The following is an 18,261-nucleotide window of genomic DNA, read 5'->3' as shown; positions in this document are numbered from 1 at the left end:
TTAAAGAATCACAGAATCATTAAGATTGGAAAAGACCTCTAAGATCATCAAGTCCAACCCTGAATCCAACACCACCATGCCCAATAAACCATGTCCCTCCACCTCAGCGGTGTCCTGTGCGTCACCCTGGCTGTCTAACAGGCAAGCGCTTGAGAATGGTGTGGTCTGGTTGTATCTCCTTGAAAAGAGGTGTGCATTGCATGCGGTAACACTGCTGGCTTCTTGTAGGCGTCACCCGCAGCTCGCTCCCTTCCCTGGGTGGTAGTCACCCTACCATGGCTGCAGCTTTTCCTGGACTGTAAATAAACCACTGCGTGGGTGTGGTGGTTTCACTTGGCTGGCACTTGGGTAACACTTGGGTAACACTTGGCTAGCAGCTAAACACAGCCTCCCGCTCACTCCCCCCACCCAGGGGATAGAACTGGGGACAAGGGTAAGGAGATTTGTAGGTTGAGATAAGAAAAAATTAATAATTGAAATAAAATAAAACTTAAAATAAAAATTATATAACAACAACAACAATAATAACAATAATACAATAATATGCAAATGACTGATAGTGATACTCAGTGCCATTGCTCACCAGCTGCCAACCAAGCCCGGCCCGTTCCCAGATAATGATCCCGGAGGAGCGACAATCCCGAACCGAAACTGCAATTCCAGAAGAGCAAAAGCCTGAAAGAAAACCAGAGAGAGCAAGAGAGGGAGATACCCTCATTAATATACTGACCATGATGTGATATGATATGGACTATCCCATTGGCATAGCCACATGCCAATTTAGCTTAATTTAAAGATTCCTTGCCTCCCCCCACACAAGGTCTTGTGTTTGTAGACTAACAAAACATAAAGTCCTTCACTTCAAGCAACAAAAATGAAAACACTGGTATGTTATCAACTTTTCTCTCATAACAAATCCCAGCTGAAACCAAAACACAGCACTGTTCTAACTACTAAAAAGAAACCCAGTGCCATCTCAGCTGAAAACGGGGACACTGGGCCAAATGAGAGCTTGCAGGATTTTTCAACTTGTTGCCTGTCTGGAGGAATCACTCAAAGCAATGGCCTCAGGAGGGGGTCCTGGTTGCCTCTCGTCCAGCACTGCTGTGAACATTACCCATACCATTTGGTCTGTGCTGTCCCCAGGGCCAGGTCCTTCTTCCCCATGGAGCCTCCGCTTCAGATCCTGTTTTGCCCTGCCTGAGTAAGTGAATGAGGCAAGTTCACATCCTTGAGTGATGATATTTATTATTAGAAAATACACAAGAGACAAGACAAGCACCTTGCTTGAGAATAACTACGGTGACAGCACTTCCTAGGGGACAACCTAAGCTTGGGGCTGGGAGCTGGCAAAGCTACACTTGCTTCTTCGGTCAGACAGTCTGAGCTGTGCCTTTCACATCTCTTCCTCATAGCCAAGAGCTACAAGCAACACTGACAACACCTGGTGGCACCAAAGGATCTTCTGTAGGCTACATGGATCATTTGCAGGAGGTAGTGTCTTCCTTCCCTATGATCCAGGTCTCCAATCTCCATTACCTTGGACCATTGTTGCTTCCAGTTCAATTCTGTGAGGTGAAATAGGTGGGTAAGGCAAGCAAGATAGCAACTGCTGCAAACCCATGCCAGGACTGCAGGTCTGTAAGCCAGCTCCACCACATGTACAGGCCTGGGGTACACAACTGAGACTGATGTTCTGCACTGAAAGCCTGTGGGTGGAGGTTAGAGAGAAAGGGATTTGTCATCCTTTCCATTAGGGCCACAAAGATGATGAGGGGCCTGTAGCATCTGCCTTGCAAGGAGAGGCTGAGAGAGCTGGGACTCTTCAGCCTGGAGAAGAGAAGACTAAGAGGGGATCTGGTCAATGTCTATAAATATCTGAAATGTGGGGGGGGCAAATGGATGGGGCCAGGCTCTTTTTGGTGGTGCCCGGTGACAGGACAAGGGACAGTGGGCAAAAACTGGAACACTGAAAGTTCCACACAAACTTAAGGAAACGGTGAGGGTGCCAGAGCCCTGGGACAGGCTGCCCAGAGAGGCTGTGGAGTCTCCATCTCTGGAGATGTTCAAAACCCACTGGGTGCTTTCCTGTGTAACCTGGTGTAGGGGGCAGGGGGGTTGGACTAGATGATCTCCTGAGGTCCCTGCCAACCCCACCATTCTGTGATTCTGTGATCCTACAGTGGAATTCCCACTTCTCATGCAAGTGGTGCAAGTTAAGCAAAGGACAATTGGAAACACAGGTCTTTGCTTTTAGGGAAATGAATGCCCTAAATGTAAGTTTGAACAGAAAACAAAGACCTACACACACTTTGGCAACGAGCAAAAATCACCAGCACGTCAGCTATTGTTTGTATTTGCAGACAAAACAATTTTTTTCCTTCATGCAACACAGGTATAAAAAAATCTAATCTACAGTTTCAAAAAACCACTTCTGTAGAGAAATTCCAAATGGTGAGTCAGGCTTATAGTCCTCCTATATGTCCTCCTCCTGGAGGTCAGAATTAGAGGGCCTTCCTAGAACTGACCAGAGGTACATATCAAACAAGGTCTCAGGTTAGGAACTGCACTTAGTCAATGCTTCTGGACAACTTGATTATAGGTCTATTTAAGAAGCCTAAATATAGACTTTAAGAGCCTTAGAAACTCATGCTTTCAGCATTCTTCTTCATTGACTGTGACAAAGCTGCTTTTATTAGACATGATGCCAAGAGAGTGTGTCAGCTACAACAGCTGGAAATAGACCTTTACTCCCAGGTTTCAACAGGAACCCAGAGCATCAAGCAGGGCCCAAGTGCACCCAATATCACCTGTTGGGACATCCTCGGTGGCTGCCACCATGACAGGTTCCCCTGGCAGAGCAGAGTCAGTGTGTGGTTTGGCAGGGAGTAAAGCAGGGCCCAAGTGCACCCAATATCACCTGCTGGGACATCCTCTGTGACTGCACACCATGACAGGTTCCCCTGGCAGAGAAGAGTCAGTGTGTGGTTTGGCAGGGAGTGAAGACATGGCCTCTGTCTACACAAGTGAAATGAACAGTGTCGCAGCCTATGCTGTGTTGGAGTGAGTGCTGACAACCTGCAGTTTTATTCTTGGTGTCCCTTTACTTTAGGCACACCAGAATTATCTGCAGGATAGCACTTAACCAGAACTTGCCTGGATCCTCTCTGTCTCTCATTTCTCTGTCTCACACATTAACTAACAAGGTGCACTCTAATTTTATTCTTATTTATGGATCTCTTGTCTTTCATTCCATAACCCTTCATAATTTATGAGCTTGTCAATTTGAGTAGGGGAGTCTGTTGACCCAAAGGGGAGTCCTCCAGTCACAGGAAAAGCTGATATAAGTGTTTGCTTTGATTTTATTCCAAATGCAGAGAATAAGAGGGTCCGAGTATTAACTTCCTGATAATGCCTTAATTAAATCCACTGTGATTTGGATGGTTTGTCCTTACTTATGGGACTGGTTTGAGCACCAGGATGAATCTAAGTGTAAAAACAAGCAGAAACCAGTTCCCTGTGTACAACCTACTGCCATGAGAGTGTATTTTCCCTTGGATGCCATCCCTTGTGACAGGTATGCAATAAACACAAGAGTAGCTTCACATTCTGCAATAATGTACCATTTTCATTCTGAGCTCCTTCTATTCTGATATGCAGACAAGAGGAAACTGGGGATTTCCGGGTTTCCTCTGGGTTTCAGAGGAAACCTGGGTAACAAAGTTTCAAGTGTGAAAACTGTTAGAGCCCTTGAAAGCAGAGAACTTGGGAGATACTAGATGGTATCCTGCCATCTTCAATAAGTTCTAGGTTGTTGACACCTTATCCATCACCCACCAGTATCACAGACCCAGTCTTCATCTTCCTGCACTCCTGCCCTTCTCCTTGACTTGTGATTTCTAAAGGGATATGAATTTAATAGTAATTGCTAGAGATGCAATGCTAGGATAACTGAGGATCTGCTCCAATTTCATCTACTGTCTGCTGAATTCAAGGGAGATTTATAGATGTTTAAAAGAACTTTGGATTATGCCCAGAGAATAGATTTACTCTTGAATATTTGAAAACCTTACATGGTGAGATCTTCTAGAAAAACAACTAGCCTTAATATGAAATTATTTCCCTGACAGAGAATTGGCCAAAACCACATAGTAGTAGTTTATTACTAATTCTATGTAATAGGTACTCAGCTTTTGTAAACCAGCACAGCTCCGTGCAAAATGAGTGCTGATGTACTGATTTACATACCTATGGATTTGTACTCTTTAGATTTCTTGAGTAATTTCTGTAAGAACATTTCCAGAATCTTAATATATGTGCTTCTGTGTGACTTTTGTGAAGTTTTGAGAGCTTCTACCAGTTATTTAATCTAAGTTTGAACTTTGGTTGAAAGTAAATGCATGGGCTTCCAGCACTATTGCTTCCTATTGGATGAAGAAAAGAAACATTCAAAGAATATATAGGAGAGGCAGGGTATGAAATTTCATTAGACAGCAGTTCTACATGATGTTCTTTAACTGCTGAGTCCTACAGAGCAAACAGATTGCTGCCAAGATGTTGATAGAGCATTTCATCCATATGTTGTCTGGTCTTCTGCAAGTTGCTTTCATCATTTTTTACTGAAAACTGATGTCTTATGAACTATGGAAAAATACCAGGCTGAGATTTATCTCCTTGCAGTTCTTTATCTTCTAGCCATCATGGAAATGAGGACGATAGTTAAGACAATGGTGCCAGCAATCCCACCAATTGTCATTCCTAGGATGTTCCCATGGACCTGGGTTAACTGACATCTCTCACCCGTAAAGAAGAAGGCTTGTCCCGATGGACACCTGTGAAAATAAAGTACAGATTCATATGGATCAGGAGTTTTGTCCTGCCCTATAGGCCCACCTCAAGGTCTTCTCACTCACTATCCTGGATGGGCAGTTCCCATTAGAGGGGTTCATGTCACAACATCCCCACTTTGTTTCACGGCTATTTACATCCCATGGGAGTACCACAGAATGAGGTTTCCTTTGTCTCCCCTTATGGTTGCTAGTAGAAACCAGTCACTGCAGCAAAGTGTTTTGTTCCTGCTGTTCCTTGAAGATCTAGTGGCTTAAACCTCTGAGGTCTGTAGCTCTTAACATTTTTTAGCTGCATCATTTGGTTCAACAGAAAGTCAAGGAAAGCAGGGAAGAGGTCCATGGTACCTGCAGCTTGCTCTGCCTTTCACATTGACACAGACTCCATCATTCTGGCAAGGGTTTGGGTCACATGGGTCTTGCCGAGAAGGCAGCTGGTCTTGAATGGGCTCCATATCCTGGGCTGCTCTCTTCTGCCTTTCAAGAATGAGGCCTTCCATTAAGGCAGATGGTTTAGGTGCAATTGGGACTTCAGTGTTATTGAGGTGACTTATATCTTTTTAAAAAAGAGAGGAGAAAGACATCAGACAACAATGAGTGATGCTAGATGTAGTATTCTTCATACCAGGGGCTCACAGTTGGTGGACTGCAGGGTACTCCTTGTCCATTTGCCCTTTACAGAACTCTTGTTGTACCACAGTAAGTTCTGTACACTTAAAGCAGAAGATAGAAAATAATACTGAAATCATGGTAACTAGTCAGGTAAATCAGTGGTATTCTGCACTTCGAAATATTATGCCAAGTGTGACTCTTCTGTTTGAAAATAAACACCATGAAGAAGGCCTTTTAGTATGTCCAATGCATAGAAATGGACATAGCTACTGGTTAGGGTGCTTAAAGGTGTCTAAGAAGTTAATCTTGAGTAAATCATTGCCATTTAGATTCCTCTGAACTCTCAATCACTTTAGTCAATATCACCCACCTGAAACTAAGACACAGAAATGCTTTTAAAAGCTGATCTCCATTAGAAGAGAAGATGACAAAGAGACAGGTGGCAATAGTTACTTGAATGTATGAAAAGAGATAGAAAGGATTACTTATTTGGTTTTGTAAGGAGAATGAGGAAAAGGGTCTTTACCATGAAATTCTGCAAAAATAATCAGGTCATCATTTTTCAGGAAGCTTCGCCGTCTCATCTGGCTGTGCGATATGAAGTTAGTCCACCCCCATGATACACTCCTATAGCAGTTGCATGAGGCATCAGACTTTCCCACAATTGATGGTTTCTCCCATAGTAAGGTTCCATTAGCATCTACAAAGAGAATATGAGTGATGAATAAGAACTACAAAGTTCTGCAGCTGGAAGTATGACACGACTTTTTTCTGCATTACAGTTTTAAACAGAATTTATGGTGTAAAATCACATTCAGAGCTGAAATACCCCCAACAAATCACAGAGGACTGATAAATTATGGGTGCCAGCAGATCCTTAGATGTGGTCTGCATGAGGACTCTTAGTCTATGTGAGGGCATTGAAATTCCACAATTCCTCTTTCATAGAGGACTAGCCAAATGCAAGTTACCTCCTTAGTCACCAGCTAGGAGCTTCCTCTTGCATAAGGACATTCCCTTGTCAGTTTTTAAATACCTATAGTTTAGAGTCTGGCACATTTTGTTCATTACTAGGGATCTGTAAAGTATCTTCATACCTAAGGTTTCAAACCTCTGACTGAAAAAACGTGTACTAAACTTCCACCAGAAAAAGTGAAGAGGGATGGAGATTCACCTCTATCATTTTATTCTGTGCCAAACTCAACATTGTCTTGTTGTTCTTATTTCTTTGAGTTGCCACATCCATGGGGAATCCTAGGGGTGGATGTAGAACTACGGTGCTACATGCTGTATAAACCTGGAGTTAAAAGGTAGCCCCCCTCTGAAAGAGTTCATAATCTGCAGTCTACACCCAGCCAAGCAAGGCAGGCTTCAAAGGCTGCAGACTGATCTCACAGGAGTTTTCAGGTTTGGTTGTTTTTGGTTTTTTTAAAATACAGCTGCAATGTGAACCCTGTGCATTCAGACCGTGTATGTTCAAGTTAACCAAGCCTCAAAAATGCAGTTTTAACTTAAATTATTGTTGATTTAGTAACGGAATACAGCACCCTGCTGGCATTGCACCATCTGGTGATGATACATCACTTATAATAATGGGCAAACCACAGACAGAATGGGAATTGCCAGCTCTTAGGAGAACTCTGTATTTAGAATCAAACTCAGATATCCCAGGGATTGTTCATAATAGCGCCAGCCTTCTATGCATCACTTTTCACACTAGGTGATCTTTCACAGACAGGAATTCTGAGTCATGCACGGGAAAGTGTCCCAAACTGGGAAATGCAGCCAAAGTTGTCCAACTCTGAGTCCTACACTTAATCCTCTCACTCGGATTCTTTGGTTTTCATTTTCATCATTCCTCCAGACAGGAACCACTTGCCTGAGCTAACATGGTCTTTGCTTGTGGTGAAGCTTTTGGTTGACGACATCCTCTTCAAGACATCAGGGTCTTGGTCCAGCACTGTTAGTATAGCTTGGCGGTTCAGAGCCGGCCACTCCAGAACACCGTCATTCTCTCCACTGCACAAGTGAAAGGCAATGCGAGAGTAGCCACTGATTGTGGAGTGGGGATACACCGTTATGCCAAAGCCATAACCCTCAGGGCTATAAAACCGGGGGCTTTGAATAACATCACTTGATGTGTTTTCGAGGATTTGGCTGAAATTCCGAATGACCCACACAGCTGTGGGACAGGGCATCTCTGTCAGTGTGACATCATCGATAGCAATCCCACCAGATGAAGAGTTGGGGTTGCCCTTTAGTCCTTGGAAGAGGTAACGGAACTTCTTCTGAGCATTGAGGGTAACATGGGCAATTTTCCAGTTATGGTCATTATCCGCTTTGGTAAAAGAAAAGCAAAACATTGTCATCAACATGATTAGTGATATTATGAAGCAGCTTATTCCTAGTCATCCATTCCAGCTGCATTTTTAGACAACTAGACCTCTTACAGAATCCTGAAGGCTAGAGATCTCAAGGTGGTATTATGGTTATAATATACTCACATTGCCTTATCATCTAAATGCTTTGGACACATTGCATTAGGAACTCTTCACACATCACTGAATGGCAACCTCTAGTTTAAAGGGCAACAGGCTACAGGCCAAGACATAACAAGTAGATGTGAGTCAGTGACTCAACATGTTAGAATTAACTGTTGCTGTCACTTTTCTAGGGACTTCTCCTTCCTTGGAAACTGCTGCAGCTTGATATGGGCATGTTATCACAGGCCTTGGGTTTTGACGTTATAAACACACAGTGAATGAATTTGTCCTATTTAGAAAAATCACTCAAAATGGGAACTCATTTCACATTTCCAAAATTACATACATTTTTATATTTCAAACCATACAAAAGTCAGGCTGGGATTCTTACTGACTGCAGACGAGCACAGGTATTTACATCAGAACAGCTCACTCTCAGATCATTTAGCAGCCAGTGGAGATCTAGTCAATTGATCTCCAGCAGAGTTTGGGGTCCCGCTCAATCACTGTGTGTAACATAACATTATTAGGAACGTTGTGACTTCTGTTGTGGAGTACCTAAATTACATTATTCCAGCATAGTTTCACTACTAAATACCCTCATCTGGTAGCTTCAGGAAAATATTTTGATTTCTGAGCTAATCCACTGCATTCACGGACTCAATAAAACAACTTTTCCTGCCTCGATATTCTATATATTCATCATATTTCCAGAATTACCTTGAAAGGTTTGAATTTTCCTCATCTTTCGAACATTTCCAGTTCCATCATCCTCTTTAAGCCAGATGATCAGCTTGTCAGAAAGGCTTCCTGTGATCTTATAGAAAAACTGGAGGCACTGCTGAGTTCTCTTTGGATAAAGGATTCGAGACTCTAGGACTGCCACCTCATCTGCCTTGCCAGAGTTGGTGCTGAAGTACATGAAATAACCAGCATCTGTGAAGAAAGTGTAGGGTATCACTGCTCCTTCCCAGAGTTTCTGCTAGCTGCATGGTGTAGATTTATCATTTCAACTCCACTCTTTTAGTTGGCATAAGTGTAGCACTTAACATCAATAGTAGAGGAAACAGGATATGATAACCATCCGAGATGGACCAGGATAAGAACAGGACTAGTAGTTTAGCCTATATATGGAATTCATTGCCGGCAGCTTATGTCAATTTTGCATTAGTTAGTCTAGTTGGAAGTTGAATGCCTCAGGGATGGCAGAGATATGAGACAGAGGATTCAGAGCTGACTTCAAGAAACCAGTAAACTTTTTTTTTACTTGATTTATACTGAAGATAATATAAAGATGTGATCTTAGAGATCGTATGCTATATTACCTTGTAAAGAGTAAGATAATTTCTTATCAGTGATGAAGATAATAAAAAGGAGTTGGACACAGAACTAGCACTGTCCTCACCTTGAACACCACAAAGCTCTTTTTTACAATCTTTTTGCCCAAAGACTTTTCAAAATTCAGCTTCTCAGTTTGGGGAAATTAGTTAAGAATTCCTGCTCCTCTAGCTTAATTTCCTACTAACATTTTCTGAAGTGTTCTTTACTTTAGATTTGAAATGTCTACTTTTATCTTTATATTCACAAGGGATTCACCATTTGCACACCTATCTTATCTTGGTGTCACATGGACTTCTCACGTCTTATCTGTATTGCATTGCTCTAGTTATTCATTATGGTGTGTGATTAAATTTACAAGTGAAATTCTTTTAGCTATTGTGTAAAAGCTTCCTCTGTTGGAGGCTGGTTCCTTGGACTCTTGTCCAAGCTAACATCTGGGGCATCATCAGTTAAACCTGTAGCAGGATAAATGCAGTACAGCCTCCTGCAGAGTTAGTGGAAATGTTCAAGCTGTTTATCAAGTTCTCTTTATCCATGTCAGGAGAATATTCTCCATTACCTCCCACACGATAGCAATGCTTTGGACTCATACCCATAGAAACCTTGCTAAAGATACCTAATTGCTTTATCACAGAATCACAGAATGGTGGGGGTTGGAAGGGACCTCAGGAGATCATCCAGTCCAACGCCCCTGCCAAAGCAGGTTCCCCACAGCAGGTTGCACAGGAAAGTGTCCAGGTGGGTTTTGAACATCTCCAGAGATGGAGACTCCACAACCTCTCTGGGCAGCCTGTTCCAGTGCTTTATGCACGTGTATGACACTTCACCATAAGTTAAATTTATGTTACAATTAGATATGTTAAGTATGATCACTGTTTCTCCAAGTGGGAAACAGGGTTGTGAGCCTCATCCAGGTGCCTCACTCTGTTGTTGAGCTTATTGTGGTATCAAAGCCTCAGATAATCTAGCATTTACCTCTTTTTTTGTAAGAAAGACAAATAATGGCAACATTAAGCATCTGTGCCAGTTAGGATATGGCCTTAGCAGACTTCAGCATGGGGATATATGGGGATCATCAAATCCAGAGGCAGGTTACCATCTCCTCTCTAAGCATTAGGCTATGCTTTCCCTCTTTCAGTTTAGTCATTAATAAATCAAAACCAAACTAGTCAAACTGTTTGGGCAAAATACAATTCATTTGTGTTAGAAACCTAAAATTAGACCCCATTTGAGATGTCTGCAGAAGCAATTCTCCAAAAATGTCTAAATTCTTAATGGAGTCAGTGCACCTTTGAAGGTCTCCGAAAGGAGAGGCACTGCCTACTCATGCAATTCATTTAGGCACTCTGGAGATCCTCAGAGGCACCTACCCCACTCCAGAGAGGTACTATGCAGAGAATGTACAAGTTAAGTGCTTACTTCAGACAGGTTGGATTTTACCTGATAATCTCAAACAACTCAGCTGAATTAGTTTTCAGTTACAATTATACTATATGGAGGGAAAAAACAAAGGTGAGGAAGAATGAAAAAAGTCAGTTGAGCGTTAGGAGCATGTACTTCTAGAAGCTGTCAGATGGTTTTATTGAGTTATACTGCTTTCTCAAACCTGATCAACAAGTACCTACTTTATAAGTGGTTGAAGATTTGTTCTTTCCAGTGGGTGGGACACATAAGGGGAATAGTCTACTCCTGAGTGCAGCAAGTCAATTTTTAACTTTACCAAAGAGTAACAAAGCACAATTGAATGTGCTGCAGACCAGGATTCCTTCACTCCATACTTGGTCAAAATTTACAACAAAGGTAATTTTTTTTTTTCCAAGTCTGTAGTAATTTTCCCTGTCTCAATAATGACAAATAAAGCCCTCAGAACTGCCTGTTTGGATTTAATCTTTAACCTCACTTGCAAGCTAGCACCCCGCAACTGTGACTGGGGCTGACACCACCCTTTTTGAGATTTTCTTCTTCTGAAAAATGGCAAAATTACCATGTGAAAAAGAAAATTATGCCTGAATTACTATCATAAAATGCTTTGCAACTTTCTTCTACCTCCAGAATCAGCACTTCTGAAGCTTAGCTTATCATTTGCTTTGCCAACACAACATCTATTGAGTGGCTATGAGTGCTGTTTCACTCTTATCATGGGATAACTCTTACTCAGACTTTGGAAGTTGCAGTAAATCCTTTTCCAGGTTATATTTATAAAGCATCTGGTTAAGATTGTTCTTTGTCCCCTTTATCTTGCTGATGAGGAGAACATTCCACTATATTAAAAAAGCTTAATGAGAGCATAAGTGCAACTATAAAATCACACTCACAGGGCCAAGACACGTGAAAAGAAAAAGGGCTTTTTGCTTAACTAGAAACATGATGTTTGCTGGGTAGTGTCTTAAATGTGGTCATTTAATCCTGTGTTTTCAAAAGTAGCCAGCGCTGGGTTTTCTCAAGGGTTGACTACAATGGCAGGTTCAGACAGTTGTTAATGATGCTGTATTTAAAGCACACACACCAGTATAAACATCCACAAGGGACCATTATTCCAGTTAAACCCTTTTCCATAGGAAAGTATTCTTTTACTTCATTTTACCTCTACAGCGCCCAGAAAGCGTGTGGTCTTCCTGCCCTGTAGCACTGCTCTGTTGATGGACCCAGTCTAGGTCATCTCTGGTGCCCTGAATCATGCCGCAGATATTTTCAAACTCAAAAGAACACTGGTCCAAAAAAGTGTGAGTTGAAGCTGAAAAAAAAATGCACATATGGTTACCTCCAAAATAGTATCTCGTTTAAAACAAACAACTCGGCTCTAATTTTGGAGAGTTTTTTTACACTAGTATAGACATTATGCAGAGAATACTTAACCCATAGTAGATGTGAGCCCAAAAAGTTAAAAGAGGAAAAGTTTGATTCCTGGAGGGATTCCCTGCATAAAGATAACAACATTTGATCACTTTACAGAAGGTTAACAAACTTCCACGTGGCTGCTGAAACACAGTGACTGGTGTGGTTGTCTTTACAGCTGCTTGTAAGCCTTGGAGAGACAAGTCACTTTGTGAATAGTGGTGGTGTTGCATTTCACCATTCCTCTGCTGGAGATTATTGTCCTTCATGGCTCACTTGTTTTCTTGATGAGCATGAGCACTGTTTAAGCCATTTCAAACAAAGTCCACCCAGTTACCTTAGGCTGGTTCAGCTGAGGTTACCTGCAAGTGGATGCTTCTGTTGGCAGATCCATGGGGACAAGAACCACTCACTAATAATCATACATGTTGATAACATCTTCAACCAGTTTAGAAACCAACTAGAGAGTGACAGACTCTAGATTTAGTCAATCTCAGATGCAAAATAATTTAATCAAGACCAAATGTCAGTAAAAGAGGACAAAGTATGGTTGCATTCACCTCCCAAAAGAGGCACAATGAAGCTTCCCACACACCAGCAGAACACAACCACATGTCTGAACCCCTAGAAGCAACATGGAAGAGAAGATGTGAATGGATTGACTTCCATTGACTAATTGAACTTTTACAAAAGTAATGACAGTTAGGAGAGCCAAAGAGAGGGATGAGGAGGGAATAAACAGTTTGGATCTCTGTACCACAAACTTTCTCCCATATCACCTCAGGAGAACCTGAGAAGAGTTTTTGTGATTTCAGAGACATAAGGGAGGTGAACCAACCAGGTCAAGTATAAACAAAGAAACAGTTTGCCACGGTTAAATTCTGACTTACTGCAGTTATACATGCGATTCAGTCTTTCCAAGTCAATGTCACTGAGATCTAGACGTTGTCCAATTATGTTATCAAATTCTGGTATCTTTGCTGTGATTGTGGGGATGCTTTCATTTTTGTTAAATGAAAATGGTGCGTAGTGCATCAATGATTCGTAGTCATAGGGGGTGTTCAGATCAGTGATAAAGCTGTCATCATACTTCAGAAAATTGTGCTCTCTGCCTGGTAAAATAAGATAAAAATGCTTAATTTTTAGAGAAATTTGAAAGGAAATGGTTTTAGCATAGTCCCTTGGATACAGTTTTCTAGGACAGAATTGATATTCCCAAAAGCAATAAAATACTTTGCAATGAAATACACAAATTCAGCAAGATTTGTTTATGAAGTCATTTGGACTATCACAACAACAAAGCAGTGTCTTTAGATTGCAGCTCTGCACCCTCACATGCGACTTCAGTAAGCTCAAAATCAAATATCAATGAGCTGCAAAGAATGGGATACACAGGAGGTCATATTGGACGGTGTAATAATAAACATCCTGAAGGATTAAATTTAAGGATTAATGTACGCCTGTGAATATTGATGCAAACGTTTCCCAGGTTATTAGATCACATATGAACAAGGAGGAACCCTAGAACCCTCCACTCATTAAAAGGACAGGTATGACAGTCCTGGAGTGCCTCCAGTGTCTGCTTTTCTTTGAAGCAAAGAATACATTAGAAATCTGTGAAAAAAAAATGAAGTTTTTACCCTAGATTGACAATATTGTTATGATATTGCTATCGAAATGTCTTTTGGAAACATGTTTTTGAAATAATTTGTCCTTAGAGAAAGCTTTTCATTACGAAGTTGCCTGCTAGGGCAGAGAGAGGGAGTCATTTCACCTACTTCAATATGGAAGTAAAGAGAGATTGCTAGTATTTCCAACCACAAATAGTATTTTCAGAATATCTGTCATTCTTTATCCAAGAAGAAACAGCACATGACTGCACTTGTGGATAATTACAGCTACTCTCTGTAAAGGCTGCCCTGCCCTTCTGCAAGTCCATTCTGAGTGCAAAGGTTTTCAGTCCAAGGCTTGAGATTGTATAAGAGCTTGGGACTGTGTTCTTACAGATAATTGAATTGCACCTTTTATCAAAAAGCGTGAGAATCTTGCTAATTGAGTGCTATCATTTTTTATAGCTGGGAACAAAATCTTGGCAGGACACAGATATGTGTGATGATGCTGGTCTCTGACTAGAAAAGTTGTATAAAAATCTTGCTACATCTGTTGTATCTACAGTGGTCTCAGGTGTGACCCAGTGTTTCTAAAATTGTATCTTTAAGAAGGTCTTAAAATCTAGGAGGGAAAATAAGACACTGATGAGTCTGCACTTTACACAATCCGACTTGAAGGTCAAAACCCACCTGCAATAACTTCATCCCACCAGATGGTCACATAGTCATCCCGGTCCATCCTTGACTGCTCATGATAAAATCCCAAAGCATGCAGGATCTCATGTTCCACAATTGCTCTGTAGTCACACCGTTCCCCAATAGAGAGGGTCTGTCCAGTCTGCAGGTCCCCAACCATGGACCAACACCTGAGAAAGAGAGAGATCTTACTGTCTGTTGAGTAGAGTTTTCTTCTCTATATTTAAGGTGCCTTGACACTGAAAGCTAAGTCCCGAAAACATACTTGCTATGACTCGCATGAGGCCAGCATTTTACATACACTGTATGTTAGATAAGTCCAGCTCTGATTTTTGAGATCCACAGAAGTTTAGTCCTATATCAGCTGCCATTTTGCCAAGAAACGTGCCAAGAAACATAATATATATATAGAGAGACAATAAACTCATTGAGACAGACTGAGCTTTTTTTGCAATCACTTGGACTAAAGAAATAATCTAGAAGGATTTAGAACAGCAGCCTTTGGTCCTTTTGAACAGCAGCTATGCCATGCATTGGCCCTAGCTGTGAAATTGCATTTTTCTATGAGGGCCCAACCCCTTATCTGTGACTCAGCAGAAACTAATCATGATTGAGGAGGAAATTTGCTCCTGAGCCAGTTCACTTGGAACTTTTTGGGATAGCCTGAGGGTGATGAGGAAGAAAACTGCCAAAGAGCATCTCCTTGGGCTGTAGCTTGATTTGCACATCACAAAGCAGTGCTGGGTCAAGTTTGTTGAAGTACCTCTGAACATGCCAATGTGTGTACTAAAAAGAAAGAGCTTGTGCTTATGGTGCCTTGAATATCTGTTACCAGGGAGTGTCCAGTGTGAGGCTCTTCAGCACCAACTTGTCAAAAAACATGGTACTTGCAGTCTTGTAAGAGAAGTGTCATAGGAAGAGCTGAGGGCAGAAATATCAGTGCCTACAGGCCTTTATGACATTCTGGGAGAAGAAGAAATATTCACAGCTAATACAGTGAGAAGATTTTTGTGCTTTATTAGATGATTAGATGTAGGAAATAAAATAAAACTTGACAGTTCCTGGAAAACCTGAACCTCTGACTATAAAACGCTTTCAGATTTTGCGAGGACTTTTAATTTAAAAAGAGCCATCTTAAAACCACAGCATTACAACAAACTGACTTCCCATAGATATATATTTTTTTTTAATCTGTCTTCTAAAGATTTCAAAACCTAAATTCTGGCTATTCACACCCTTGGTAAGTTAAGAGGATGTACATGGAGGTGATTACACCCGTCACTGAAATAGAAAACAACCCTAGGTAGGAAAGTGGAAGCAGTTGATGAAAAACCATTGATGTAGAGATTCACCTCATTGTAGAGTAACCATCCAAATGTCAGATACCCATTCCAAGTTCATTATCCAAATATCCTCTGCAGTCAGCAGAGAGTGACAGCCGCTTGCAAGCTCTGTGTCTCAGAAGGTAAGATGGGTTGCTTTCTCTGTGACCTCTTTTTCTTTGGAGACAACAGACTTAGACTAAACTTTTAGACTGCTGAAGTCAGGTGGAATGAATTCCCAGCTGATTCTACACAGCAAAACTAGATAGAAATTGACACAACCCTTACCCATTTTCTTTTCTAAAGAATATGTAGGATCTCTCTCCTTCATATGGCTTGAAATCAATGCAAGACTTAAGACGGAACATTTCAAATGCCTGGAGAATGACTCCTTTGGCATTCAGATCTGGAAAACACACATCAGGAAAGTACCTTTAACACACTGCAGATCATTCACCCTGGAGAGGTAAGTTATGCACACAGATATGCACATGGGACCAAAAGAAAAATTATTGAAAAGGAAAATTATTGAATTTGATTAAATTGTGTTTTGTTATATAGCTGTAGAAGAAAAAATGATTTTGATATAAGGGAGTAATCTAGTTATTAATGAATTTTAATGTGAGAGAACCAGTTCTGAAAAAGGTAAATTTTTTATCACAGTGACTTCCATGCAAATAAGGATTGGAGCTAAAAAATCTGAATAAAGTATCTGCATTACCTAGGTCATCACCCAGAATATATGGAATGGGGAACTTCCATCTGTAGGTCTCATTTCTTAGGGCATTTCGCTGATTTTGCTGAAAAGGGAATTAACAGCTAGTGATGCATCTGTTGTGGGAAGATGGGTTGATTTGTACCAAAATTACAATTAGGAAAAGTGATAGAAACAGAGTTTTGAATTACTTACAGGGAGCAAGATATCACCCTGAAAGAGATCCAGTCCAGCAGCTGAAAAGCAATTTTATGAAAGATAATGTAAATAAAATATCAAATATAAAATGTATTTCACCTCATAAACCATATTAAGCCTGCGTATACAAGATTAATAACCTCAGGAATTAACAGAAATATAGAGAAAGACCAACCTCTTTACATTGAAATATAGGTTCAGGCCTAAATGTAACAGTAGTTTCTACTCAATATTTACTACTCAGCAATGTCTACATTTTGGTGACAGAAATCTGGTGGCCACCATTATGCATGTCTAGTTTGATAACCTCTTGCTGGCTGTCAGGAAGTGGCAACAGCCACACAGTGAGACAATGCTCTAGAGAATATAGTAATATTGAGTAATTCATCAGGTGGAATATTGTACAGTGCACCATCAAAGGAAAATATAGAAATTTGCCTCACAGGAAATAAAAAAAATCAGAGAAAGACAGTACAGTGTCTTGTGTCTTTTCCATTTGATTCCCTCACCACTCATATAGAAGCTCAAGAAAATATTTAAGCTATTAGATAAAACTAATAAAATAAAAAATAAAAACTTAATAAAACTTTAAAACTTAATAAAACTTTAAAACTTAATAAAACTTTATAAAAATCATGTATAGATGTAGAGGAAATGCTGGTAGAACTCCAGAGCCTTTCCAATTGATAAGGTGTGTTACTACCTTAACTTCGGAATTTAAAGATATTTGTGCCCCTTGTTTACAGAGGGTTACAGTCCTAGGACAGATTCATGTGTCATAGCCAGAGGAACGTATTTTAGTGCTCACTCACTTATATTTCTCCTTTCATCATGAACTACCTGACTATCAGTCACGCAGATATTTTTAACAATACTGAAAATTCAGCATTTTGCTCACAATTTTTCAGGCCTTACGAGACTTTAGACATGAACTCACCTAAATTGATGTCTGGAATGTCTTTGATTATCTCACCAGCGTCAGCATCTGGTGCTGCAAGACAGACAAAACATTATGTGTTCAGAGGTGGTGACACACAGCAAGCAAAAGAAAATGCTTCAAAACTCAAAATTTTGAGTTCACAGAGCACTTACCAGCTTCACTGGAAAGATGTTCGACCTGAAAGAGAATAAAATACAATTAGTATAAGGTATGAGATGTCTCTGGACTGCAAGGAACTGATAGAAATTGTGTTTTGGCTTACAGAGACTGGAGTACCATACACGTAATGTAACAGAAGCACTAGGCAGAGCGGGAGGATGCTGGAGTCCATTTTTGCAGTGGGAAAAGAAGCTGATCCCTCTCCTCTCTTGCAATATATAGGGAACAACACTGAGCTTTCCACGGAGCCTCAGCCAACCAGCTTCTAACTTTCTACCTTTGTAACTTTATTATAACAGCAAGATTTACCTCTGAAATGGCACATCATGGCATTGTTGTTATCAATTACCTAAGTCCACTTTGGAGGAATGTTACAAAAAGGAATGTGATAACTTCATGTCTTCAGTGCAGCTGGCTAAAGGCCCACTCTGACCTCGTGTAAGATCTCAATCTGACCCAAACTTGCTGACTCCTTCCACTGTACTTGTTATCTATCAGCATTA

General features: G+C 40.8%; 1 protein-coding gene across 1 annotated transcript; it reads right to left on the bottom strand.

The window, feature by feature from the left end:
- Nucleotides 1-4,684: 4,684 nt before the first annotated feature.
- On the bottom strand, nt 4,685-17,930 carry MEP1A (meprin A subunit alpha). Its single transcript, XM_029084668.1, has 14 exons — nt 17,862-17,930; nt 17,752-17,776; nt 17,597-17,650; nt 16,657-16,697; nt 16,468-16,546; nt 16,035-16,152; nt 14,419-14,594; nt 13,009-13,230; nt 11,868-12,017; nt 8,663-8,878; nt 7,339-7,797; nt 5,986-6,159; nt 5,196-5,403; nt 4,685-4,832 (listed from the first exon to the last, which is right to left on the bottom strand). The coding sequence occupies exons 1-14, from the start codon at nt 17,928-17,930 to the stop codon at nt 4,685-4,687; spliced, it is 2,139 nt and encodes a 712-aa protein (XP_028940501.1).
- Between the last annotated feature and the right edge of the window lie 331 nt (nt 17,931-18,261).

Source organism: Antrostomus carolinensis, unplaced genomic scaffold (genome assembly GCF_000700745.2).
Source record: "Antrostomus carolinensis isolate BGI_N321 unplaced genomic scaffold, ASM70074v2 scaffold1914, whole genome shotgun sequence".
Lineage (NCBI taxonomy): Eukaryota > Metazoa > Chordata > Aves > Caprimulgiformes > Caprimulgidae > Antrostomus > Antrostomus carolinensis.
This window is presented reverse-complemented; position numbering and strand designations above follow the sequence as displayed.

Excerpts from the sequence above, each read along its gene's own strand:
- MEP1A (XM_029084668.1), bottom strand. The coding sequence starts at position 17,930 with ATGGACTCCAGCATCCTCCCGCTCTGCCTAGTGCTTCTGTTACATTAC. Across the intron at positions 13,231-14,418 it reads GTGGGATGAAGTTATTGCAG|GCAGAGAGCACAATTTTCTG; the intron begins GTGGGTTTTGAC and ends TTATTTTACCAG. Across the intron at positions 12,018-13,008 it reads GAATCGCATGTATAACTGCA|CTTCAACTCACACTTTTTTG; the intron begins GTAAGTCAGAAT and ends TTTTTTTTTCAG.